This window comes from Caretta caretta, chromosome 10 (genome assembly GCF_965140235.1).
Source record: "Caretta caretta isolate rCarCar2 chromosome 10, rCarCar1.hap1, whole genome shotgun sequence".
NCBI classification, from domain to species: Eukaryota; Metazoa; Chordata; order Testudines; family Cheloniidae; genus Caretta; species Caretta caretta.
Genome location: NC_134215.1, coordinates 24065758 through 24092922, shown reverse-complemented (window position 1 = coordinate 24092922; position 27165 = coordinate 24065758). Strand labels below are relative to the sequence as shown.

The 27165-nt window shown below is 42.0% G+C and overlaps 1 protein-coding gene across 1 annotated transcript in view; it reads right to left on the bottom strand.

The window, feature by feature from the left end:
* EMP2 (epithelial membrane protein 2) overlaps window positions 1-26938 on the bottom strand; it is a 31743-nt gene extending 4805 nt beyond the window's left edge. Inside the window, exons 1-3 of the mRNA XM_048866651.2 lie at window positions 26739-26938; window positions 4706-4816; window positions 947-1037 (exon numbers count right to left, since the gene is read on the bottom strand). Of these exons, the coding sequence (XP_048722608.1) occupies window positions 947-1037; window positions 4706-4783 (169 nt within the window). The 5' untranslated portion in view covers window positions 4784-4816; window positions 26739-26938. The remainder of the gene's footprint in view (window positions 1-946; window positions 1038-4705; window positions 4817-26738) is intronic.
* Between the last annotated feature and the right edge of the window lie 227 nt (window positions 26939-27165).

The window sequence follows — 27165 nt, the reverse complement described above, 5'->3', positions numbered from 1 at the left end:
ACCTAGAAGAGGTAAGTGACCACGGACCTACCGGCTTTCAAAACTCAGTGTAAAACTCTACTTCCGTTAATCTCTTCCTCAGTTTAGTCTCACAACCCTGTAAATTAATCCAGCTATTGCTCTATAAACTGAAATGGAAAGGCTGTGGAGACTTTTAGTTTGGTTTTGTTGTGTTTAAATACTTGAGGTCCTTACTATAATCATACCATGGTGGAGGCCATAAATTACCTTAATAATCTTCATAACTCCTCCCTAAATGGACTTGTAGACAGACAATACAATGATTTTCTATCCATCCATGATTATACTTGTCAAATTGTTCACCTCTTGGATATAAACCAAGAATGAATGGATGGGATAAGAGAAATTGTTACTACTGTTTCTCTCGTAACTGAAATACATCTTTTATTCCCAGTGAAGTCACTCATGTTAAAAATGGGATAATCTAGTCCATATTGTACATTGTTTTCCCTTAGTTAAGATTTTGCATTGCGTTCTGTTTTGTTAATCTTTAAGTTAGACCCCTCAGAAGTATTTCTGGTAACTACCATTAATACTAGAAGAACCTGAATAGCGAATAAGTTAGAATTTGAAAACTGGAACTTATTTTTAGCATTTAATGCCCTTCATTGCAGTCACATGGGACCTCTGTTTTGTTTTAGTCTCACTAGTTTGCTGTGGACTCTTGATGCCAGAAAATAGGGGGTGTACTTTATCTCAGACCTTTCAAAACACACTCTAGTGCACTTTATGAACATTAATTCTCAGTTCCTTTGTAGGATGGAGAGAAAGCAATAGCATCCACATTTCATAGATGGAGAAATGGAGGCAGAGAAATGGAGATATTAAGGTTTTTTTGTCTTGCAACATTTTATAGTTTATTTACATGATACTGTTTAAAAGCAGCTTCTAGTTTGACAGCTTAATAGTATGTACTAATACTCACCTGAATTGTTTTCGTTAATGACTGTACAGTTAGTGATATTGATGCAGACTTTCCAGACATCTGTAGAAAAGTCTTTTCCTACCCACCAGGCCTGTAAAACAATATAAAGGAAATATAAAAAAAATTCAGACCAGGAAAGTTAGACCACCTCTTAAAATTGTTTTATAAAAAAAGTGTTTGGCTTAAATATATTAACTGTGTCCAAAAACTGTACTGTGCACTTGTTCACAGCTCTACAAGTGGGCATCCGTGTATAATAACATTCTCAGCACCCATCTTCAGCCACTTAAATTACTTGGAAGTGATGTTTCAGCCTAGAGATACAGTCTAAGGATACAATTATGTAGCAACCAAGAAACTGATCACAAAGATCAATTGCTACTCACTAGGATACAAATGAATAAAAACAGCTTCTGCAATAAATAAACAAACATACATTTCCTGCATGAACTGGTTACACATTTTGAAATTAAGTAAATCTTACAATTCCAATCGCTAAGTACAATTTAGTCTTCTGTGAAGAGTGGGAAGGGAATGGGCAAGAAACAAATATCCAGTTACTTTGTCCAGATGTTGGAGAGACTTTCTGCTGCTCAGGCAAGTGTTTCAGGTGCTTTTTAAAGGACTGATTAAAAATCATAAGTTGTTCAGATTTAAAACTCTGCTCATGCCATATACCTGCTTCTAAGTGAGGAACTTGTACATTACCGTGTCTGGAGAAGCACCAATTTTCTGCTGGTCAGAAGTCCCCTTACCCTCAAGAAAAAATAGAGATCAGATTCCTAGCTCCAGCTCCCAGAGTTCACATTTTCTAAATTTCAAATGTGGCCCCCTGAGGATCCAGGAGTTGGAATTTTCATACGTGTTTAAGTTGCTTCTTTTTCTGTAACCTCTCATGTATGTTTGCAACATTTGTATTTCTCCCTCTGGCTTAAAACCCAATCAACTGGTGAAGAGCGGTGGGAACTGTCTTACTGTAAATATATCCAGTGATGGACACTGGGGTAGTAGGCACTACTGGAATACTATTAATCTCTGCTCCATTGCTATGGTTGGAAAAGTAATAGAGCTCCATGTGGGGAAAGGGGGCACAAATCTTTCTACCCATCTATGCTACAGGAGGCTTACATGGTAGATCTCTGCAAGGCAACAGCGAAGTGTGGTGGGTATAGTGAGGTTAAGGTAGGCGAGTGCACGGAGCACAAGTCTACAGTGACCAGAACTATAAAACAGAAGCTGATGGCTGCATCTGCTACTCCTAGCCAGAAGTAGGAGATCACCAGCCAGAAATGCCAGTGTCTGTTCCTTTAATGAACAGAAGCAAAGCCTTCCCTGGTACATTCAGGTGGGGCCCTATGTTATGTGAGCATATAAGATACTCTTGTAACGCATGTGAGCAAGGGAGTAAAACTACAGGTGTGGGAAGTTGGAACCTTGTGCATGAATTTCCTGACTGATTTAACATCAGACATCATGCAAAGTTGGTATTGACTTATCTGTACTCTTGGTACAATGTCCAACTGTAGGACATCAGACTGGAAGCGACTAGTGACTCATTAAGGTCTCCTTGTGATATTACTATTGTTGGCATACCATCTGTTAACACAAACTAGCACTGTAGTGACTGAACGCCTTCTTCATAGCAACACTACAAATACTGCAAGCTGTCCAGCCAAGCATATTTCCTGAGGAAATCCAGACCAGTTAAAATAGCTACTTAGGCCTTTATTCTGCTGGGCTTGGAAAAATATGCCATTTAAATATTATCTACAGTAGTGTCTGCTGCTGGAATAGCCCATAAGAAACCTAAGAGATTGTTAAGTCAGTTAATGCAACAATTGTTTGGAAAGCAGTTCTGGAATTAGTCACTTTACAAGGAGAATTCAGACTGGATAGTGTCCTGAAATGCTGGATATTAATTCAAGGAAGACACAGATAGACAGTTTCACATCTGCACTATCAGGTTTTATTATGGTATTGACTTATCTGTATTCTTGGCCTTTGTTCAAGACTAAATAAACTGGCAGTTTAAGGATGGCACAAAGAAGTGTTACAGTTCAATATAGCATTTTGAACACCCGTTTCTTATACGGTTTTATTTTTCATTATATTCAGCACTGTGCAAAACCAATTCAGGCAATGAGAAAAAAATTGAGAAGGTGGTTACAAACCTATAGGTTTCATTATTATTATTTTTTAAAACAATGCAACTAGATGACCAAGAATGCATGTTTCTTTATAGCTAGGGTTACTTGGGTTTCATTTGCTTGGACACTAGTGTATGATATTTGCACTGAAGTTAACATATTTCCTAACTGTCTTTCAGTCAATATTTTCCCAAAGTGTTTATAAAGGAGACAACTGATAGAACTTGAGTTCTTAAGATAGAGATGTAGGACTGAACGGGACCTCCTGGGTCAGAGTCCAGTCCCCTGCTATCGCAGGCAACCCCGTCAAAGAGAGTCAAAGTTTTGCAAACAAAGTTTCTGCTACTGTTGGGAGGGGGATGGTGGGGGGGGCGCTTTGCTGAGCTAGTTGAAAAACAGATGGAGATACAAGCTGTGTTTTCAATATCCCAAAAGCCTGTGTGTACATTTGCCTTCTTAGCAAGAGTGTACCATGATAAGTAACTGCAGTAGCAACAGTGGGACAAAGGGTGTTCAGCAAAAGGAAAAGATCCAGATGAAGAGCCAGACACGTACAGATATTGCTAGAGCAAAATCCCTTTATGTAAGAGCAAAAGGTCAGTAATGGGAAAATTCACCTTTCCAAGCAACACTAAAGTATTTCTAAACTTTGAGGATCAATTGACTCCAAGCAGGCACAGAAGCTGTAACATATTTCAGCTTCTAGTGTGTCTTCCATGGTACATCTTGCATAAATGTATTAATAAGCCTCTTTCTGAAGGCTTATTAGGCTCAAAGTCTCCCCCTACACAAATATTAAATTAATTGGCTTTGTGTATGTGACATTGGCAGAAGTGCAGTAGAATCTTCACCTCTCCCCAAAGCCACAACTTCAGCCTCCAAGCTATAGTAGTGTTTGTAGATTGCTACATTTCTTCTGTGTAGGGTTCTTGGCTAATAGATCCATGTAAGTGCAGGCCCATGGGCCACATCCCCCTGCCCTGCTGCAGAATGCTGCTCTGTGAAACATAGTGCCGTGGCATTGATTTGGATTGCCTCTTCCAGGCACAGTGGCAGCAGGAGGTTTCAGGTCTTTCGAGCAAGTACAAGAAGCCTAGAATTTCCCCATTAAGTAAATCAAGTGTACTAAATCTTAACACTGTCAAATGCTTTTGAGAGCTCAAAAGCAAATCTTAAGATAAGTATATGAAATAAACACAAAACCAAGAGAGAAGAGACTGAGCTGCAATATGTTATTTTATACTTACAAATAGCTGGTTTTTACCCAGGCTTTTGGGAAGTGAGGGATCTGATAAAAAAGGGGGGCATTGTTGAGGTTAAATATGCTAGTTAGTTACATTTTGGGTTGGCCTGATGAGCAACTAATTTAATTTTTGATCTGACTGTATTTTTAATGTTCAGCTAGACTCTAGGACCAGGAAATGTTTTTCCTTCACGTTTTATATAAAGGTGTATTTATATTTCAATTATGATTGTGCCCAGATCACACGCTGGGGAAGCTGCTTTTTCTGCGAACACACAGCTAGACAACACATAATATGACGCTTGAGTCAGTATAACATGGAGAAACCTAAGGCTCTGAATTACAATTTCTAGGTGGAATGAAACTTACATTGTCAATGGTTGAGATGAACAACAGCGCTGCTGAAGTTATGTGAAACACGATAATGAAAGCCAGAAGAATCAACATGTTTGCTCCTTGAAGGTTTAGCCTGAGATAAAGCTGTTTAAAAACAAGGAATATATACAATTAGATTATGTAGTGATAAACTGAGTAGCTGACATCTTAAAACAGGGATATAATCTCAATTGCTTGTGGAATAGGAAGGTCTGAGTATTAATTACTTTCAGAGTAAGGAAATACTGTACCTGCCAAAATGTTACTATTCTGTATATTTTGAGCCAGGAAGTTAGAGCACTCGCTTTTATAAAAGACTCATCTGTAGCTTTGGTCAATCTTAGTATAGAATAGCATAATGCAATAATTTCACTGGATATACAGGATTAGTTAGTGAGTTCCTTATGTCCTTTCCTGTTGCAATGAGTTATAATTAAAAAAACAAGAGTATGAATGGGAGTGTTGCATTTTGAAATATGCCAAATTACAGACAGATGCATTGTGCTACCCTTGTTGGGTGACACACAGTTCTACAGAATTTCCTAGCTGCACGTATATTTCTGACTGTGAGCCTCTCCAGCAAGCAAACAGGGCTTAGGAGATCTTGTCTTTACTTTTAGGAAAGTTAGTGTTTTAAAGACCAACGGTGAGATCCTGGCCCCTCTGAAGATGATGGAGTCCTGGCAATGTGATTACAGTAGGGTCAAGATTTCACCCTAAATCTTCAAGGAAGAAATACTGGATTCGAAAGGATGCTATTGCCGATCAAACCAGGACAAGATGAAGCAGTTCAGGAATTATTCGCTAGGTTTATCAATAACCATGGTATACTATATTATACCATACCAAAAAGGTCTTAGTTTTTGTTTAAGGAAAAACTATTCTAGGTCTTTTGTCTATTGCTGACTGAGTGTTAGTACTTTTCCCACCAAAGTGTAGCTTTGCTCATACTCATTGTAGCTGATTTACTGTCAGTCACTTAATTTTTTTTCTGTTCCACCTTTATCTTATTGCCCAGACAGCCTAGCTTTGACATCAAGAGCAATCAGAAAGGGACCACTAAGAAAGAGGTATGGGTAGTCACCAAACACAGAGCGGAAAGTATGGTCTTTAACATATTTAAACTTGTGTTATTGCCTGCTATCCATTGCATTTTTTCCCTCTTGCTATTTAAGAATGCTTGTCAATGAGAGTGTATTTTAGTTATGTATTTTTCTGTTTCAAACTCTTTATATTTCAGTATAAGGCTATTGTATATACCATTATGAGTCACACTGATATGTGACTGAAATTAAGATGTTTACATTAATGGATGTTTCTCCATTTCCTTTACTATGGAGGGTTTTTTTAAATGACCAGATTCACATAACAGACTTAATTTAATGGTCAATCTATTTTTACAAATTTACCACAACCAAGTTGCTGCATGTCTAATCGTCTCAACCCCAGCCTTATCTGCTGGACTCATAAACTACATGTACACTCAGCAATGCAGACAGTGAGTTTAATCAAATAAAAGACTATTTTGACAGCATTTTTAATGAGCAATGGATCTACTGGCATTCCCCTCCTCCAAAATACAACTACTCTGCGAAAGTTGAAACAAAAAAGTTGACAACATATAGACATACTGGAAACAAGGAGTTCCAGACTAATGTGCTGAGTCTACTATGGAGTATCATAAGATGTATAAACCCATTTAACAAAGCATTTTTTTGAGAAAAGGAAGACTGATCTGATAGGTCTTTTCCATATATAGTTGGCAAAATCCTACTGGAATATTGCAAAGTTAAATCTGGATTCTAAATTAAAGGAAACTACTATTTATGCCGGTCTAATTACTCACGGTTAAACTTTGCCTTTTCCACATCTAGCCTTGTGTGCTAATTTTCACCAACAAATCTAGGTTATTATATGACTGAAGCCACTAGTCATGTTTGTTCCTATTAATGTCATCCAAACTCTTCCTTGAACGAAGAGCACAAGTCTTGTGGTTTTGTATACAGGTAGTTTGAAATCATCTATACCACTGATCTCCATACTGAATGGAGAGCACACTCCCTCCCCAGTTTAAGATTTCATTTGCTGGACAAATTATTCCCAAACAAGGAATCAGGAATCAACAGGTCAGTTGCCACACCATGAGAGAAGCAAGTTGTATTACAGTAAAAAAAGCAGTATGATGCAATTCTGAGTTCAATTCATATCTCCTATCCTGCTGTACAAACTAACCAGATTTGCTCAAATTAAAGTCAGCCTTGTAAAATCAAGTTTTATCAGCCTAGGGGGGAAAAAACAAAACAAAAAACTTAACCAAGTTAATGGTTTTGATTTACTGATTTTCAGCCATAGATTTAAGTACTTTAGAAAACTATAGATAAACATCCTCATTTCACAGAATGGGTCATGAGGAATTAGAGATTGGGTATTAACTTGGTTAAGGCACAAGAAGTCAGTATTACTAACCTTAAGCTTTCAAAACACTTCAATCAGGTCCTCAAAAAAAAAAATCTTTAACAAAAAATGATTTTCTGCCATTGAAATTTGGTTTAGAATCTTCTAATAACTTGAATCCAGGAGCCAAAGCTTGAAGAAAAATCACCCCATATAGATTAGCAACCCACTAGAATCTAAACTCTTTTGTGCTCAATCCACTGGCCAACAGCTCCCTTATGATGTAAATAATGAAACTGCTAATGATTTTAGTCACCTGTCAAATTATTCAGCCTGGCCACACAGATGTTTACAAGACCCAATGCTCAAAGAATCAGAAAACCCTGCTGGTGAGGTACATTTAATTGATAGGAGAGCAAAAAATATTTACAGCTGTCAAATTCAGCACCTGGGTGCACTACGAATTTAACAGTGGCCAAGCAGGGAGATCCTTCCTCGTGGCAGCCAGAAGATAACATGCAAATGCCAATACCTGTTGTCAACTATCCAATTAAACACAAGTCAATGAAAAATGCAGCTTCTTCAGCAGTGACAAGCTTAACCTATTTTATAAATTACATTTTTATTACATCAGAACTTCTCCCTAAATTCAAGTAATTGACATAGACTCAAATCTCCCAATTTGTTGTTTGGAAGCCAGCCAAGAAAGTCTGAAATCAGAACTATACTAAAGAGCTTTCTCCAGGTTTGGGCTGGTAAAGGGGCCTTATTGGGATCCAGGAAGTCTACAGCTTCATTAACTGAGATCATACCAAACTAATAAGGCCCAAACTTGGGATGCAATGCATGACAAAGACCTACAATGAGGGGAAATTCTTTTCCCTCTTGCAGAATGCTTGAAGTCTTTAATGCAATTAGCTTTCTAGACCGGCAGTTTTATGATTCTTCATTGCAGGCATGGTTGGTTTAGGATTTGCTAGGGTCAGCAAGTTTGGGTGGAATACAAATAATTTCTGGACTAACATGCCCTTCATAATGAAGCACACTGAGGCTTGATAGACTAAACTAGGGCTTCTGTGTTTAAATATAAAGCTGCCTGTCTTTTTAAGGTTTGAAAAGAAATAACCCTTCCTCAGCTGCCTCCTTCTGGAATGTCTCAGAATGCATTGCTGTAAACCAAGGAGACTGGCCCTTCAGGATACTGGGGAAGAGAGGGAGATGCCTCAAGTGCTAGCGCAAGACAGAGCAGCAATGGGAATAAACCTGCCACCCCAACATGCTGTAGCAGGGCAGAAACTCAGGAAGAGGATGAAGAGGTCTGTGTGGCCCAGACATTACTAGCAACAGCTCGCTCCCCTTTGCCTCAGGGCTGAGAAGAGCAGAGGTATCCCTGCCCTCAAAGTAACAGAAGCGGTCAGGATGTATGTTCTACCTGAGTGCTGTAGAACGTGGGCACCAGCAGAAGCAGGCAGCGGCTTTCCTCCCTGAGGCCAGCCTGCAGTAAAGGGAACACCCGAAACAGCAGGTCTCACATACCACTCAAGAGACAGGAAGAAGATGCAGCTTCCTCCTCCTCTAGCCAACTGTCCTACCTTAACCTGAGAGACAAGGTGAGTGAGGTAATATCTTTTATTGACCCAACTTCTGTTGCTGCAACAGACAAGCTTTCGAGCTACACTGAGCTCTTCAACACTGCGAACAGCTAGTTTAGCCTGGACAATGTCTTGTTCTAGGGCATTGGGATCGTGAGTGAGGTATTCTTCCCTCTGACCTCCTCTGCAGGCAGCCTCTTTCTCATAGCAGTAGGCAGCTTCGGCTCCCCTTCCCTGGTTGAGCTAGGGAAAAAGAAAGGATTGGACCTTCACTGAGAGAAGTTCTGAGGCAGTGGGAAATAGAGGAAAACACTGAGGGTCAGGAAGGGATAGGTCCTATGGACAGGGAATAGAAGATGGGATTCACTAGGGGCCTTTTGGAGGGTTTGTGCCTTTTAAGCTAGCTTTCTCTGCTCAGCTCTCCCCTCTGCCCAGTGAAGTCCAACATGGTTCATACACAGCCCTAAGGTGGCCTGACTTTAGATGCTTTTCCTGGAGAGGCACCTGAGCTCAAACAAATGCAGAGGAGCTCTCCCCACCTTTGAGGAAAAGATCCCCTCAGCTTTGTGTGCACAGACACCCCCCTCCCCCCCCATCAGCACAGAACAAAAGGAACATCTCTTTCCATTTCTCTTCACTCAAAAGCAAGAGGCACAACACTCATCTCAAGAACATCCTCAGGGTATGTCTACACTGCAGTGTAAGCCCAGGGTTAGCAACACTCGAGTTAGTAGACCCTGGGTTTGTTAACCAAGGGCATGAGAGCTACACTAATTTGTAACCTCAGGTTAGGAATAGTTGGACTCAGCATCCCAACTTGTGGCTCCAGGGTCCACATTGCTTTATATAGCCCTGACTCCAACCACCCATAGCCCAGATTTTCTAGCATCCTCCCAAAATGTGGCCGCTGTAGCCCTTTGTATGTGGGGCAGTGTGGGAAAACTTGACTGTCCACCAAACTTGATTGCTAGAGAACAAAGAAAACTGGCTCATGGGATTGTGGAATACTTTTGACAAATACCCAGAGCACAAGTCCCACAGGGCTGTATCTACACGGTAAAGCAATAGAGCTTGAATCCTGAGCCCCAGCTTGACTCAAGCTTGGACTCTCCATCCCTGAGGGATCCTGGAACACTGGATTAAAGTGCTTTGTGTGTAGAAGGAAGCGGGGGTTAGGCTTGAGCCTGAGTTTGAACCTTGGGCTTACACTGCAGTGTAGATATACCCACAGCTGGCCCATATCAACTGACTCAACTGCAGGGCTATAAAACTGTGGTGTAGCTGTCCCTTAAGGGTTCCCAAGCCTGGGCTCCAGCTCAAGCCTGGATGTCTACGTTGCAGTTGTATAGCCCCACAGCCTGAAACAGCTGACACAGGTCAGCTGTGAATGTTTAACAGCAGCATAGACATACTCTCAGAGGCCAGGCTACGCAATCCCTGTAGGCCTTCCCCAGGGTCAGATGCTGGCTTTCTCATGCCTAATCCTAGGGGAGCAGCTCCAATTCTGTTCCAATCGAGAAAGAGGTAGTTTGATTCTGAAGCAGTGTTTTTTAGTCATTCTTCCTCTTCAGAGTTTGTGCAGGTTTTTTAAAATGGGAGGTTGTGATGCGGTGTTCCGGTCCCCCACTCTCCACACACACACACTCTGCTGCTAGGGTTGACGAGGGCCAATAAGGAGGCTAATTAACCTGAGAGGCCACAGCTGTCTAGGACTGCTGAGGAACTATACCCTGAAAGGGGGAACTTTGAGTGACCTAGCCAGAGAGCTGAGTCACGGAGAGGATGCTGCGGTTAATGAGGGGCTGCAGAGTTGGAGAGAGAGGTGGTGTGCAAACCACGGAACAGGGTGTTAACTGAATGAGCTAATCCCCAGAGCGACCAGCAGGAGGCATCGCGAGTTGTGTGCCCTGTGACAGAAGTAATGAATAGATTTCAGCTGTGTATCTGTAGGCATCCCACATTCCAATATGCTGCAACAGCAGTGGTGCCTTTGTAAAAATTAAGTCACCTCTTGGATGCTGGTGGTGATCTTTGCTATATAGTATTTTGTGGGGGTAGGGAAGGAGACAGTAGGTGTAAAAATTGTGTAGGGTTTTTTTTTATATCATTTGACTAATCTCTTCTTCCTCCATTCACATGGCCCTGTACTTATTCCATTATGTGAAGGGGAAAAAACCCAGTCCACAAGCTAGCAGGGAGGGGGTTAAAATCCCTCCTCTGGAGAAAGAGGCACATGTATTCCCCAAGTGCAGACTAGAGGGGCTGGCCAGAAGTAGGAAAGTGATTCCCCCCTAGCTATCTATAACAATACTGTACTGTGGAGAATTAGAAGGTAAATCTGGCAATGGGTCAGGAAAGATGGATCTGTATGAAAATGGCTGGTGCAGAACACTGGATGGACCATTTTTCTCCAAGGAACTTTGTTGTAGCAAGCCATGCCTTGGCCATCCAAACCCCTCTGGGCATAACTTAACTGATAAAAGTGCTTAGGTCAGAATGGTCATTTCTCATGGAATTGCCAAGTTGTACATAATATTACAAGCTTTTACTACTCCTAGCTTTGTGTTGCCATGGCCAGAGTCACAAATCCATGCTACACTGCAAATTTTTGCACTTACAAGTAGTATCATAGACTTTAAGATCACTTAGCATATCGTTGTGTATGTGCACACTTGTATAAGTGCTGCACATCTTCACCAGGTGTGCTCGTGGATGCCAGGTTTGTATAATTTTTGGTGGTGCCCAGAACAGGTCCAAGCAGAGCTGTCTCATCCATAGGACGGACTGGGGCAACTGTCCTGGGCCCTGCGCTTTGGGGGGTCCTGCACATCAGGGGGATGCAGGATCAAGGGCAGCCTGGGAGGTTAGCAAGGGGCCTAGCGCTGCCAGCAACGAGCAACCCAGCCCCAACCCACCCTGCTCCACCCTTCTGGTTCCCAGCATCTCTTGGGGGGGAAGGGGTGGAATGGTGGCAGGGAGGGGGTGGAGTAGGGGCAGAAAGAGGTGGGGTGGGGACTTGGGGGAAGGGATGGGGACTTGTGGGTGGGGCATAGCAGGAGTGGGCTGGGGCCGGGTTGCTTGCTGCTGCCAGGCCCCCCGCTAACTCCCCAGGCTGCCCTGGACCTTGCATTCCTCTGAAGCGTGGGGTCCCCCAAAGCACAGGGCCTAGGGTGGTTGCCCTGGCCAGTCCTATGGATGGGACAGCTCTAAAAATATAAGCCCAAACATTCATGGAGCCAGGCCTACGTTCCTAAATATTGGTGGGGCCCTGGCACTACGGGCCCATATAACTCGCCACCTATGGGTGTGCTCATGTCAATGTACAGTGCAGTACACCATGGATAGGTCTTCTAGTGCACAACCCACCATCATCCAACACAGTATCTTCTGGGAAGTTTTGGCAGTGCATGGCAGGACAGAAACAAGTTGTGCAGGGATGATTGGGAGGAAGGAGTCAATTTCCCAGCATGCAACTGTATCCATCCCATAACATTAACCATAGCCTGTAATTTTCACACTTTTTTTAAAAATTCCATGAACCTACATGGTTCTCCTCACTGTCTGCCATCTTGACAGAAACATGGAGCCCGCACAGCTCTGCACTATTGTCATAAGCATTGCAAGCACAGAGTGCAAAATCCTCTAGAATTTACAGAGCTGCAAGAAGAACTGAATCAGGGGGAATATGATGATTCCTGGTAGGGCAGATTGCTGTGGGACATAGCGTGAACCAGGAGTGGCAGAAACTCTCTAAATGTGTGTGAGGGGGCAAGGCCCTCATCCCACCCCTTCTCCCAAGCACCACCCCCTGCTCACTCCTCTTTGCTCCCTAACTCCCATCGCTCACCCTCACGGCCAGTAAAAACTGGGAGGGCATAACCCTCCCACTTTTAAAAGTGATGGGTCCCCTGTTCAGGGAGCCACAGTAATGCCTTGTGGTGTACTGTGCTCTTCCTGGCCCAGTTATTTTGGGGAAAGTTAGGATTCGTATGATGCTTGGTGTACATCTGTGAATATAACATTGTCAATGGACCTATTAATCTTGTGGCGCTTGCTATATATTTAGGATTATTCCACTGTTTGTCACTGATCCTATGAGTTGTCACGCTGTGCAGTGACAAATAAGTGGGCGTGTTCGGTACCACGAGGCATTCTGTAGCATACGTTGTGAACTAATCAAGAAGAATTATTTTCCAAATAATAGAATTTTGAGTAACACGACCAGTGTAATGAAAAATCTGTGAAATTTTAAAGCAAGTACATTAACAATTTAATAAATTAATGGAACAGAGCTTAACAAGGGGAAAGAACATTCATGTCCATTTTACCTACACATACAGCAACCATGGCTTTCACAGGTCAGCCTATGTGAAGCTGTGGCTGTCCTTAATGTCCCTTGGTGTGGAGTGGTATGGGTAGGGGTGCAGCCCCTGAAGCCACAAGGGATACTGAGGAAGCAGGAAGGTGCTATAATGAAGTTTTCCATGGACTGCAAAGAGAGACGAGCCCGTGATTGATTGTTGAACCTATAGGTCCACAAGAGTCTGCAGCATCCATGTTAGCTGTCGGAGATGCCCCATCATGTCCTGGTTCATCTCTGTCTCCTTTCCTGATGGGGTCCTGGGCCTTTCTCCTGTCCATTCTTTCCTTGTCTAAGCTGTCTGCAATATTCAACCTCCAGGCCCTTTGCGCACAGTCTGATGCAACACTGGCTAATAGGATCCCTTTGAACATGTCATCCAGAGTCCTCTCTTTCTCCTCATCTGCCCTCAGGCGTTCTGCAGGTGTGGAGGGGGAACCCCTCAAGGCTGCAGTGGCAGCAGCTACAGATAAAACACAGAGAGGTACTATTGTCAGTATAGTCACAACAGAAAGCGAAAGTTAAGATTTAGAACTCCCTTTCCATGCTCCCCTAAAGTTTTAAACAAGATATGCTTATTGACACTTCTGCTTTGAAGTGCTTGAGCATGACACCGCTCACAACACCAGCCAGGGTGAATATGGCCTGTCAAGGGTGAGGAAAACGAAGAAGGAATCGCTCATTTGCATGAAACTAAGCATAGGGCAATGGCACTGAATACTGGCACCATTTTCCACAGGCAGTGGTGATTTTAGCTGATATCTCTCCTTAAGGTGACATGGGTTGAGAGAGCACAGGTGCTGCTGGCATCTTAAAGCCACCTCGGCCTGTATGCTGCTAGCCTGTGTACTGCGATGGTGTCTGCTGAAGTTATCACCAACTGGTGTGGGAAAGTGTCCTACCATGGAGGAAGAAATAAGACTGCCACCCCTAGAAACCTTCAGGAGAGGACTGCAGAGTACCCCCATCAAAGTTTCAAGATCTCTCAGGAGGATGTAAGGGACATGCTTGTGTACATAAAAAACTGGTCTGTATTCCCCACCCCTGCCTAACTCTACAGGGGAAAGAAAAGAAGAGAACTTCTTTCGGTACTGATAACTACTTCTCCTTGTACTGCTACCTTCCCTAGTGTAAGTAAATTAATGAAAGGTCAATAACTGTGTCTTGCTACGTTAGGGGCACCAAACTGTAATGGGAAATATATTTACCCACATACCTGAGAATCGTTCCCTGGGACTAACTGGACTGTGGTGGTGTCTCAAACTGGTCCTGGCGCATGGCGTAGCTGGAGCCCATGGTTGCATGTCTCCCACCACCTCCTCACTGTTCATGTCCGAGGTCTGTGACTGGATCCTCAGAGGTATCCACATTGGTCTGTGGGGAGGTAGAGGGGTCTCCGCCAAGTACGGCATGCAGCTCTTTGTAAAGCACTGGATTGACTTCCCCAGTCTTCTGATACGCCTGTTGTCGTTCCTTCGCTGTCATGTGCCATTGCTGCTGATTCCTGTCACACCCCTTCTCCTGCATCCCCTGTGCAATTTGCTGGTAGATGTCCACATTTCTACAACTGGTCTGTAGCTCTGCCCACACAGCCGCTTCTCCCCACGGGCTCCAATCTCTCTTGTGTACTCCAAGCCAGAGCACATCTGGAGCATGTAGCCGGCATGGTCAGCTGCACACAACAATGGAGAGCTGCTGTGTGTGCTCGCCAAGCTGAGCAATCAGGAAAAGGCATTTTAAAAGTTGCAGGGCTTAAAATGGGGCAGAGAGAGGGGACTTCTGGTGTCTGTGACCCTGGGCAGTGGAATTCACAAGTGTGATGAGAGCTGTCAGTGTCAGGCATTATGGGACAGCTGCTAGTAGACTGTTAGGATTGATATAGGTAATGCAGCGTCTACACTCACGCTACATCAACCTCAGTACATCGACTGCAGCTCAGTGCCGGTTGGGGAGGAGGCGTTACTGCATCTCTGTGACAGGGCGTTTACATCAGTGGGAGACAAATTTAAGCACAGACACATGAACAATGAGGTCTATGGAGGGCAGCTTATGTGACATAACTTTGTAGTGTAGACCAGGCCTCAGCCTATATTGCTTCTCTCATAACTCCTCCTTTTCACAGACACATGTCCATTTATCTACTGTGTCTGAGACAGACTAACTCTCAGCAAAACATGCTGGTTTGAAATTCAAAGGTGACAAAAAGGTTGAGAAATCAGGTTACATGCGCTTTATCTTATACCCTCCTATAAGCAGCTACTTCTGCTTCTCTATCCTTCAAATCCCTTGGCATGTAACATGCCACCTTTAATTTTTACATAAACAATGGCCAGTTTCCTTCCAGAAGCCACTTAAAGCTCAGAGGAAACCAGATCATTCATCACTTGATTTTGTCTCAAGTGATTTAGTTGTGTAGTTCTTGAACATTAGGAAGGGTTCAGATGAGAAGACTTCCATCCATCAATATTCAGACACTTCTGTATCTTGACTGTTTACTTGTCCAGATAGTACAGTAACCTATCCATTTTTTTTGTATCCTAGTTGTTCACTTTGTCTTGTCAGCCACCAACAACACTTTTCCAAGAGTTCTCTTTATGTTCACAGTTGTACCCAGTTCTTTCAGCAATAGATTAACCCCTCGTTGTAGCCTGCCAAGCCAACAGCATGGCATTTGGCACTGTATTCAATGTTGGCTCTCCCCTTGCTATTTCAAAATGGAATACTGTATTGTAACTAGTAGACAGTTTTTCAACAAACACATTATTGGACAGGGAATAACTTGCCTCTGCATGACATGTTAGCAGCAGTATAGGGATCAATACCAGTCCCTTACTCTTACTAAGAAAATAAGGCAGCTTCAGCCTCCTGACTTTTTTTCTGTTATTTAAGTGTAAGACAATACAGGAAAAACTAAGTTTTGCTTGTTGTTTAGATTAGCAAGTAGAAGAGAGTCCATCTCTGCTAATGCAGGACTTCTCTGCAAAAGAATTACCACTGCTTTCCAGTCTAGATGCCATCTCTGGTGATATAACTCTTTCCACTGAGAGACTTCTCCCTGTCAGGAAGTTTCCTGATATTCCGCCTAAATTTCTCATCTTAATTCCATTACTCCTATTTGGAACACCCTTTTAAGACCTCTACAACTTTAACTCCATGATGTTTATCACTTAGGTTTTTCTCTCCTTCTGTATCAACTGTTCCTCTCCCTTCATATGGCAAGTGTTTTTTTGGTTTGTTTGTTTGTTTTTTACTGAAGTTCAAAGCTTGGATATATCTACCTTGACCTCCTTCATTGAATAAAGCCTGAGTTCTGGAAGACAACTTCAGCATCCCACCCTTTGCTTGTCAAACTCTTCCACTATTTGTCAATTCTTCATTTTCTGGGACCAAAAGATTTCTACCAAGGAAAGATGTTCTACTTATTTTATCCTGTGCTCACTGCATTTAGGTGATGGTAATTTTACCCTGCAATGTCAACTCCTGTCCTCTGCCTATTAATCACAAACTAGCTCTTCATATCATTTCCATCTTGGCTATGTACTCAGGAGAAAGCAAGAGTACCCCTGAGTTTTTAGAGTACACAGAATCCAAAATTCAGAGACACAGTATCTCTGTGCAGTCTTCTCAGAGTTTCAAATTCTAATCCACGAGCAGTTGTATGGGAGCTTAAAACCCTTGAGTATTCCGACTTTATGGCAGCAGCCAGATCATGTCCATGCATCTCCAAATCAAGGTGATTATCCCAATTTCATAGGGACATTGAATAGTTTGAATAACTGAGCGAATTCAGTGTAAGATAGGGAGAGGATCTTACCCTAACTTGTTTGTTCAGCATCTGGTAAAGAACTTCCCAACCATTTGAGATTTGTTAGAGTGCAGGAAGAAGAGCAAATGTCCAATTTTTAACTCATGATTTCAAGCCTTAGCTGTATTTTCTACGTCATTATAGCTCAAAACTGAATCAGGAGAAGCCTGTCTCATTTTTTAGGAACTCCGAGTACTGTCAAAGCTACATGTTTTTAAGTTAGAAGAAAAAACTTTGTATGGATTGGCATGAGAGGTTTGTTACCTTATGATGTATCACAAGATTTTTGATTTAATCACAATAACTTATTTTACTCAGAGTTCTTGTGCAACATCTCATGGCATCTTGTGACATATCACATGGTAACATAGAAGCCAGTTCAGGTTTTCATTGTACCTTTGTCCCTAAACTTGTATAAAATTCACTGGTTTGTAAGAACAGACTGGAAACTTACATTTTTTTAAAATCTAGTATGCAGGACTTCTTTTCCATGGCCAATAATCTTCAGTTAGAAAAGTAAAATAAGCTGGTTCAGTTAGTGGATTTTTTTTTTTTTTCAAACTAGCAAAAACTTTCTCTGCACACTTGTCAACCTGCTGAGGCCTAAACATGGGACAATATGCAAGACACAAAATTCAGGAAACTTAATACTGTTAGATTAATTCCTTTAGTGAAAAGAATTAACTTCAGTTTCATTAGCTGAAGCTATTTAACATTACATTTGCAGGGTGCAATTTTGGGACTAAATTGAGCATCATTCTTTAAGATGAGGGACAGATAAAGAAGAGACTCTGGATGCTTTTCCATTTGGATAAATGTGTCAGACTTTTTAAACAGGCTAGACTATTAAAATAAGCATCATAAAACCAAATAAATAGAAGTGCCTCTCAGATGTTCTTTGGGACACTGCCTAGCACATTCTGCAGTTATTTTCTCCTTCAAAGTATGCAGCTACAACAGATTCCAGGCAGTGGAAAAAACAGGCCTACTATTTGCTTAAGTTGTTCATTAGCCAGCTGTGATGATTGAAAGTATTCTGGCAAATATAAACTGTGATTGGGCGTCTGTGATAAATTGAGGGGGGTGGGGGGAGCTCCCTTTTATAGACACTCACCCAGCCAGTTAGCTGTAAAATCCCTCTTAGTAGCTGTTCTCTAATTGCTCTACCTGTAAAGGGTTAAAAAGTCTCACTGCTATGCATAGATAAAAGGAAGTGAGTGGGCACCTGGCCAAAAGAGCCAATGGGAAGGCTAGAACTTTTTAAAATGGAGAAAAGACTCCCCTTTTGTCTGTCTGTCGGTCGTTCTCCCGGGGAGAGGCAGACAGGGCAGCAGCTATGCAATAAGAAGCTTGGGCCAGGTATGAAAAATCATCAGTATCATACCTAGAAACTACTCATTTAAAACCCCAGCTATGTAAGTAGATCAGGAAATGTCTAGGAAGACGTGATTAGGTTTATCCCTTTTATTTCATTATGGCTTGTGGACTGCTCTGTGCTAGCCCCAGGTGCTTTTGTTTTGCTTGTAAACTTTAAGCTGGACCTCAAGAAAGCTAGTCTTGGTGCTTAATCCTTGTAGTTGCTCTTTTAAAATCTAGCAACAGCCTGAGTTCCCAGATGTATTTTTCTCTCTCTTTTTTTAATAATAAAATGTACCTTTTTTAAGAACAGGATTGGATTTTTGTGCCCTAAGAGGTTTGTGCACTTGTTGTTTAATTAGCTGGTGGCAACAGCTAATTTTATTTTTATTTTTCCTCAGCTCTTCCCCAGAGGAGGGGTGAAAGGGCTTGAGGGTACCCCACAGGACGGAGTTCCCAAGTACACCTTTCTGGGCTCTCAAAGGGGTTCTGCACTTGAATGGTAGCAGCATTTACCAATCCAAGGTCAGAGAAGCTGTAAACTTGCAAGTTTAATACGAGCCTGGAGTGGCCAGTATTAATTTTTAGAACCCTTGCGGGCCCCCACGTTCTGCACTCAAAGAGCCAGAGTGGGGAATCAGCCTTGACAGCCTCCATGATAACTTTGAACAAGCCAAGGATTGAAGTGTTAGTGGTTCTACTTTAATTAGCCTTCAATGGTATTAAAAATTTGACTGAATGTAATTATTTTGTACTCATTAGTATTTGTCAGAGTGTAAATTAAATCCATAATAATAGGAGAAATTTAGCCAAGAATAAAATTCTGGTCCAATTCTTCCTCCCCTCTCCCTGCTATGCTGGTGTGAATCCAGAATGTGAGATTTACACTGGTGTAACAGAAGCATTTGGCCCCTTTACCCATTTCTAAGTATTCCAGGAGTGGTCCTGTTAAGACATGTTCCTGCCCCAAAGTTCATATCTACTCTTTTGCTCAGTCATTCAACCCTTAGCCATGAGTAAATCCAGTCAGGGTTAGATTAAGGTAATCAACATAAGGTAAACCACGTACACCCTCAATGGCTCTATTCTCCACTTAGTGGCAACAGGGTCCCACCTCCATTCAGTGATTGCAGCAAGGACTCCATGCACCGTACCTACCCCTGTAGGCAGAGTATATCTATTTCGGAGGATGGGTGTGTGGGCCCTGCTCCATTCTCCTTCTCCTGCCACACAGCCCTTCACTGGGGTGATGTTAGCCCTTTCGGGTACAAGGGCAGGAACAAAACAGCCAAGTTCTAGTTAGGTGTTTAGCTATTGAATTAAGAAATTTACTTTTGGCAACTAGATTTTAACGTGTTAGCCTCTGAATACTCTTCAAATTATTAGCCCTGAGGATATGTAAAGTTGTCAGGGAAATGAATACAATGTATTACACACATAAAGACATTGCCAAGAAACTGCAAGCTGGATTCTGTACTTGTATCAATAGTTCTCTGGTCAAAGAAGTGAGCTGCTATTGTTAGGTTTGTAGCAACCTGCTCATCACCTCTTTCTATAAAGTGTAGTTTTATGTTCTACAGAAGTTTTGTAATTAGTCTAATTTGAAAAATTAAAAATGTCCTTACCAACTAATAAAAATGGCCATACTGGGTCAGACAAATGGTCCATCTAAGCTAGGATCTTGTCTCTGACCGTGGCCAGTGGCAGATGCTTCAGAGGGAATGAACAGAAGAGGACAACTCTGCGTGATCCTTCCCCTGTCAGCAAGTCTCAGTTTCTGGCAGCCAGAGATTTTTGGGACACATGCAGCATGGGGACTTAAGCTGGCTTAACTATGTGACTCGGGGTGTGGATTTTCCACACCTGAGTGATGTAGCTGGGTTGATCTCATTTTCTAGTGTAGCTCAGCCCTGTATAGCCTCCACTCTGCTGGACTTCTGGCTGCACATCTCCTACTCTTAGAAGGGTTTTCTGGGTGGGGGTGTTTTTTTTTGCAGGGAGGGGATGTGAATGGGTGTCCCCCACTCCCATACAAGGCCTAAGTAGGCAAAAAAAGCCAATTAATCCTGTGACAGGCTGCACCTGGAAGAGAGTCAGGGCTGAGAAGGTCTAACTGACGTTGAAGCCCCACTCAGCAGGGGAAGCCTGAGCAGTATAAAACCAGTATAAAGCGCAAGAAGGAGCAGCAAGAAGGAACCCTGCAGTCCTAGTCTCACTAGAGTAGTGGGGAGTTGGTAACAGATGGGGGAGGGTCACTTAGTCTCTCCTCCTTGTTAGCCTGGAGAACTCCCTTGCAAAACTTCCCTGTTTGCTGCTCCTGTTTACAAGCCAATGTAACACCCCCATTTCTATAATCTTCCTTTTGCCTACTTGATTCCCAGACAATTGAACATACTGGAGAACTTAGGAACAGTGAATGGTTTAAATGTGGTGCACATGCCAACCATATTCTGAACTAACTCTTTGTAACACTGCATAAAACTGTCAAACACCCATGTGACGCTGTACCCTAACTGATTTGAAGTGATTCTGATTTAGTGATTGTGCTCCACACAGCTGAAAGGGGGACTGCTGAGGTACACCCTGGATCCTTCAGTAAGGAGACAAGGTAACAGTGTTTGTGTCTTATGAACAGAGGGTCACAGCCAAGCCTGGCTGTAACACACTGGAAGGACTTTTGTGTCTTACAGAACGTTGCTCCCCCAAAGTATCTAGTTAAGTCAGTCTAGGTTCTAGAATGGATGTTTCATTTCATGTGTAAACATTTGATACTTCTACTTGCTATCACTTGAATCTCTACACTTTATTCAATAAACTGTTACATATGTTTACAGCAAAAAAAAGTAAGTACTCTGCATTATGTGGCACAGTGATCTGAGGTGAAACTGGCAAGCTGGGGTGTACTGCTTCTTTGGTAGCAGCAAATATGTGAATACTGCGAGTGTCCAGTGAAAGAGGGGTTGGACGCTCCAGGAATGCTCAGGGGTTAGAGTATGCTCATCTCTAACCTACAGAGAGAAAGAGGGGGGCCTGCATAGGCCTACAGGGCAATACTTGTGTTGTCCTCAACAATCCATTGTCTTTACTCATACACAAGGACCCCTCCTGCTGTTTTTTTTTTTTTCCTGTCAATTTCCTCTTGAAGATTTCATAATCTCTTGATTAGCATTTGGCTCAGTATGCCAACAGGCATTCACTGTCAGACATACAATGTCCAGTACACACTACCGGACAGAGAGAAGCGTCCTGTCTGGGACATATTACATCCTGGTTACCTGCCTTAACATAATTTTCAGAACAGACAGTCCTCGACTTTTCTGACGTTTGACTTATGATGCACGGTACTTACGACATTTCTGAATTGACACCCTGATTAAACTTACAACAATTGGTTTTGACTTTGACACTTGGTCCTGCAATGGAGTGGACTGCAGTTCCGAGTTCCGACCTTTCAACTTATGATGCAATTTTCAGGAACCAATTGTGTCATAAGTCTGAGGACTGCCTGTACAGACAATGCTTTTTAAATAGTATCCATATACACATTTTGCAGTGATTAAGATGAATAGTGGGCTACTGGCTCCTGTAAAATTCTATACACCGTCTATGCCCTCTGCCAGTTGGCACCCAGAGGTTCTTGGGTCACAAATACATTGAAATCTCTTCATGATCAAATTGAGCAAAACTGATGTTTTAACTGTAATGAGGTCCAAAATCACTACTATTTAAAAAGAAAAAAGCAACAGATTTATTCAGTGCACAAACAACCTATCTTTCAAGGACAGAACAAGTTCTACTAGGCACTTTAATTCCATGGCAGGTCAGTCAGGTTATACCAGCAATTTACCCCCACATGCTTTAAAATCCTTCTCTTGGATTGCAGTGACCCACAGGCCTCTAAATTCCTTCCTATCTTTGGAAGAAATCACATACGTTGTTCCTGCTCCTTCAACCTACAGTCCCACTGATTAATATAAAGAGAAAACAAAGTATTTTAGAAATTCAATTTTGAACTATATAGCCGGGTGATCAATATGAGTGGTGGTACCTAAAACTGATCACTAACACAAATCAACCATCTCAAAGAAACTGTAGAATTTCTTAGGTTTATATTTTTGGGGAGGGGTCTTCTTCATTTTTAAAGGAGCTCCAAAGGTTTCCTTCCACATCTTGCACTTTGGTCACCAGGTCTCATGAAGAAGTATGTGGGACTCTATGGAATCTTCTGGCATAGTTGTCTTTCTAACATTGAGGAGCAAGAGACTTGAGGCCAGTTTTACTGAAGTTGGAGCAGGGAAATTGGGGAGTAGCTGTAACTCCCCAAAAGTTCCAGAAAAGCCTTGTGAGTGCCAGTTCATGGAGGGAGTGAATGAATCCATGCATGTCCTAGTTCCACTCTGACTGGGAAGGAGCTTGACCACTTTTTTTGGTGTGACTGGCCCCTTTTTCAGAATCTCCCCAGTGCAAAGTGTCAGGCTTTGTTCTATCAGGCCCTCCAGCAGTGTCTATGTTGGCAGAAATCTGGGGTCAGTCTGGCTCAGTGAACTCTTCAGAATACTACTGAAAAGGCTGACCAAATTACTTTTGTTGCCCTAATTCTAGACACATTTGTAAGAGTACAGCTCAACAAGTGACCTCTACTGAAAACAGACTGCCATTTATTCAAACTGTTATTCCAGATGCACTGGAACAGCTAGTGTGACTTATGCTGTTCCACCTAATTAGCCAAAAACAAAAGAAGAGTCTGTCTTTCCAAATTAAGCAAAATGCATCTAATTCAGTACAAGAGAAAGATATAATTGTTTTAACTTTGGCCAATGATATATAATATTGATAGCTATCTAATACTTTATGCTCATGAATATAACAGTTTCAAACTGTTTTGATTTTGGTTTAGAATCACACTAATTCTGTAGATAATGAGAATTTTTGCTTTCAGCTAATGTAAAATTTACAACTAAACTGCCAAGAACAAGGGTGATAAATACATCTATTACCTGCAAAACAATCAGCCATAAACTGAAGAGAGCAGATTCTTCAACTGCTAATATTTCATTCCATAGTGATCCTGTCAGGGCCATGAGTTATTGTAGCATATGATTGGAATTAAAATTCAATTGAGAACAAACAGCTTTATTCTTAGTGATTATTTCTTCTCATTTTGATTTTGATCTGGTGCAATTGAAAGTGAAACTTGTGGTTGTCATGCGGTCAGGCTGTTCCAGAAGATGCATTACAAATATTTTGTTTGGCAAACTAATGGACCATTCATTAGGCAGAGATCGATCCTGTTCTGTATAGCTGTCATACTAATGTGGGCTGATGAGTCTGAAAGTGAGTATAATATGCTGCTTTTCATTGTTGATAGAGATTGAAAATAAGGTTGTGGATTTTCAATCCCATTTAGGAAGATCTGGCATGCATTTTTACAGCCATTCCACAGGAGTATGTGGTATCCTCTGAAGTAATAGTCGTCTCTATGTAATCAGATGCTTCAGAGAACCCAGGCTGCAAAATACTCAGGCATCTACAAAATTCAGGCATCTACAAAATTCAGGAGGAACTTCTTTCAAACCTGCACTCATGTAATATTTAAGAGATGCACAATCAAATTTTAGAGAGGGAAGTCTCTATGCATCCTGTTAACAAGCAGTTGCTGTCAACTGCATATTAATGAATGCAGCAACTTCAACACCTGGAAAGATACTAGGACCAATTATTAAACAATTAATCTGTAAGCACCTAGAGGATAATAAGGTGATAAGAAAAAGCCAGCATACATTTGTCAAGAGTAACTCATACCAAACCAGCCTAGTTTCCTTCTTGACAGGATTGCTGGCCTAGTAGATGCGGGGGATGCAGTAGAGGTCATATCTTAATTATTAGTAAGGCTGTTGCCATTCTCATAAGCCAACTAGGGAAATGTGGTCTAGATAAAATTACTATAAGATGAGTGCACAACTGGTTGAAAGACCATACTCAAATAGTAGCTATCAGTGGTTTTCTGTTAAACTGAGAGGGTGTATCTAGTGGGGTCCCAAAGGGGGTTAGTACTGGGTCTGGTGCTAGTCAAAATTTTCATTAATGGCTTGGACAATAGAGTGGAGAATATGCTTCTGAAAATTGCAGATGACACCAAGGTGGGAGGGGTTGCAAGAACTTTGCAGGACAGGATTAGAATTCAAAACTTTGACAAATTGAAGAATTGGGTCTGAATTCAACAAGATGAAATTCTAGAGACAAGTGCAAAGAAGGAAAAATCAAATTTATTCCCCATTTTATAGCTATGACTGGCAAGGTGGTAATACTGCTGGAAAGGATCTCCAGGTAATGGTGGATCACAAATTGAATATGAGCCAACAATATGATACAGCTGTGTGAAAGGCTCATATCATTCTGGGGTGTATTGTATGTAAGATAATTGTTCCTCTTTACGCCACACTGTGCAGTCAAATTGGAGAGAGTCCAGAGGATAGCAACAAAAAATAAGATTTTTCTAAATCTTACCTATGAGGAAAAGTTTTAAAAAAACTGCATGTGTTTAGTCTTGAGAAGTCTCAAGAGACCTGATAAGTCTTCAAATATGTTAAGGGCGGTTAAAAAGAGGCCAGTGATCAGTTGTCTATATCCACTGAAGGCAGGAGAAGAAGTAATGGGGTTAATCTGCAGCAAGGGAGATTTAGGTTAGATATTAGGAGAAACTTTCTAACTACAAAGGTTATAAAGACTCTAGAATAGTCTTCCAAAGAAGGTTGTGGCATCCCCATCTTTGTCAGCTTTTAAGAACAGGTTTGACAAACACGTATCAAGGATGGTCAAGATCAATGGCTCTCAACCTTTCCAGATTACTGGACCCCTTTCAGGAGTCTGATCTGTCTTGAGTACCCTCAAGTCTCACTTCACTTAAAAACTACTTACTTACAAAATCAGACATAAAAATACAAAAGTGACACAGCACAGTATTACAGAAAAATTGCTTACTTTTTCATTTTTACCATATAATTATAAAATAAATCAGTTGGAATATAAATATTGTTCTTGCATTTCAGTGTATACTGTATGTTATATACAGCAGTATAAACAAGTCATTGTATGAAATTTTAGTTTGTACTGACTCCACTAGTGCTTTTTATATAGCCTGCGGTAAAACTAGGCAAATATCTAGATGAGGTGATGTGCCCCCTGGAAGACTTCTGTGTACCCCTAGAGGTATGCACACCCCTGGTTGGGAACCACTGGTCTAGGTTTACTTGGTCCTGCCTCAGTGCAGGTGAACATTTCTTGTTGGCAGCATGAACAGAGAGTTAGTAGCTTCCTGAGTGTTACCTGGCTGAACTGGGGAGGGCTTTGGAGCTATCTTAGCAGCTATCTCCAAACAGGACAACCTCTAAAATTTACTATGGAGTGTTATGAGCAACATAAATTACTAAAGGCCATTTGCCTGAATCTGGCAATTAGTCCCTCTGAAGGAGAGAGGACAGCTCATCTGGAAAGAGGTACAAGCATGCAGCTGTAGGAAGGCAGATGGCTTTTAAAAACTCTAGTCTAGTTAAAGAGGAAAAAACATTTAACACCAGCAAGAATTTCATAAGCCAAAAATCTGTACTGAATTATGTTTAAATATTTTGTGCTTCCACTAGGGGGGGCACAGTAGTCAAGATCAGCCCGAGTTCTTGTTGGAGCGTAGCAAACCCTGCAGTGAATCACATAGAAAGAGACTATCCCAGAAAAAGTTTACAATTGTATTGTCCAGGCTTTAAGTTACTTGCAATAAAGTGAATTTCAAGTTTCTTCTGCCCTCCCTCTCCGCCCCCCAGTTCCTCCTGGATTTTGATAGGCTGAGCAATATCTTCCGATGAAGACTCTCTTCATATTTTTTTAAAGTCTAAAATTTCAAAGCAAGATAGTTTGACAGAGAAACTAAAAGGTTTCCAAAGTGCTGCCTGATTCTCTGGGGAAGTGAATAGTTTTCAAGGCCACTCTAGGCAGAGTTTCACAGGAGAAGGGCAACACCTTTTAAAGTTTCAGAGTAGCAGCCGTGTTAATCTGTATTTGCAAAAAGAAAAGGAGTACTTGTGGCACCTTGGAGACTAACCAATTTATTGGAGCATGAGCTTTCATGAGCTACAGCTCACTTCATCGGATGAGCTGTAGCTCACGAAAGCTTATACTCAAATAAATTGGTTAGTCTCTAAGGTGCCACAAGTACTCCTTTTCTTTTTACCTTTTTAAGTGCCAGCTTTAGAAGGATCAGCTAAGCAGCAAAAGCCTAAACAAAAAGTATTTGTGGATGTCCCATTTTTAGAAATGTTTGTTCTAGACAAACCCCTGTTTTCTTGGTCTCTCCCTTTCTTTGCTGGAAAAGCAATTTCTCTCCCTCCAGCAATGTAGAGATCCCTTTCCTCTCCCTCTCCACTAAATCCCATCTGGCAGCCAGCACTGCTTGCAAAACCTTTCTCTCATAATAAAATGCAACACACTCCACCAACCCCTCCCTCACTAACCAGCAAGGCTACTCACGGGCTGCTTGTGTCCTCGGGAGTTGCCCAGAGATCTGAGCAGGGAGATGGTGGCGAGCAAGGCAGATCCGAGGGGAAGATGCTGCGGGACTCTGGGTTGTTTTGAAGGTCTGACTCTGGCTCTCTCCAGCCCTCCCTCCCTGGATGAATGATGTCAGAAGCAAACTGGGTGTGGAAAGAAAATAATTTTCAAAAGAGCCTCTCAACTGCCTGGAAATGCGGAGGGGGGTGTGTGTGGAGGGAAACCTGGAACAAACTTTTCCCGCCCGTTTCAATCTCTGAACACATACAGATAGTTAGGTCTCCCTTTCCTGCATGTTAATGGCTAGGCTTGGCTTCCAAACTCTTTGTATTGGGGGGTCACAGACAGCTCCTGAGGACTAGAATTTCTAATTTCAGTCTCCACTGAGACTTGAAGGATTTCCCCT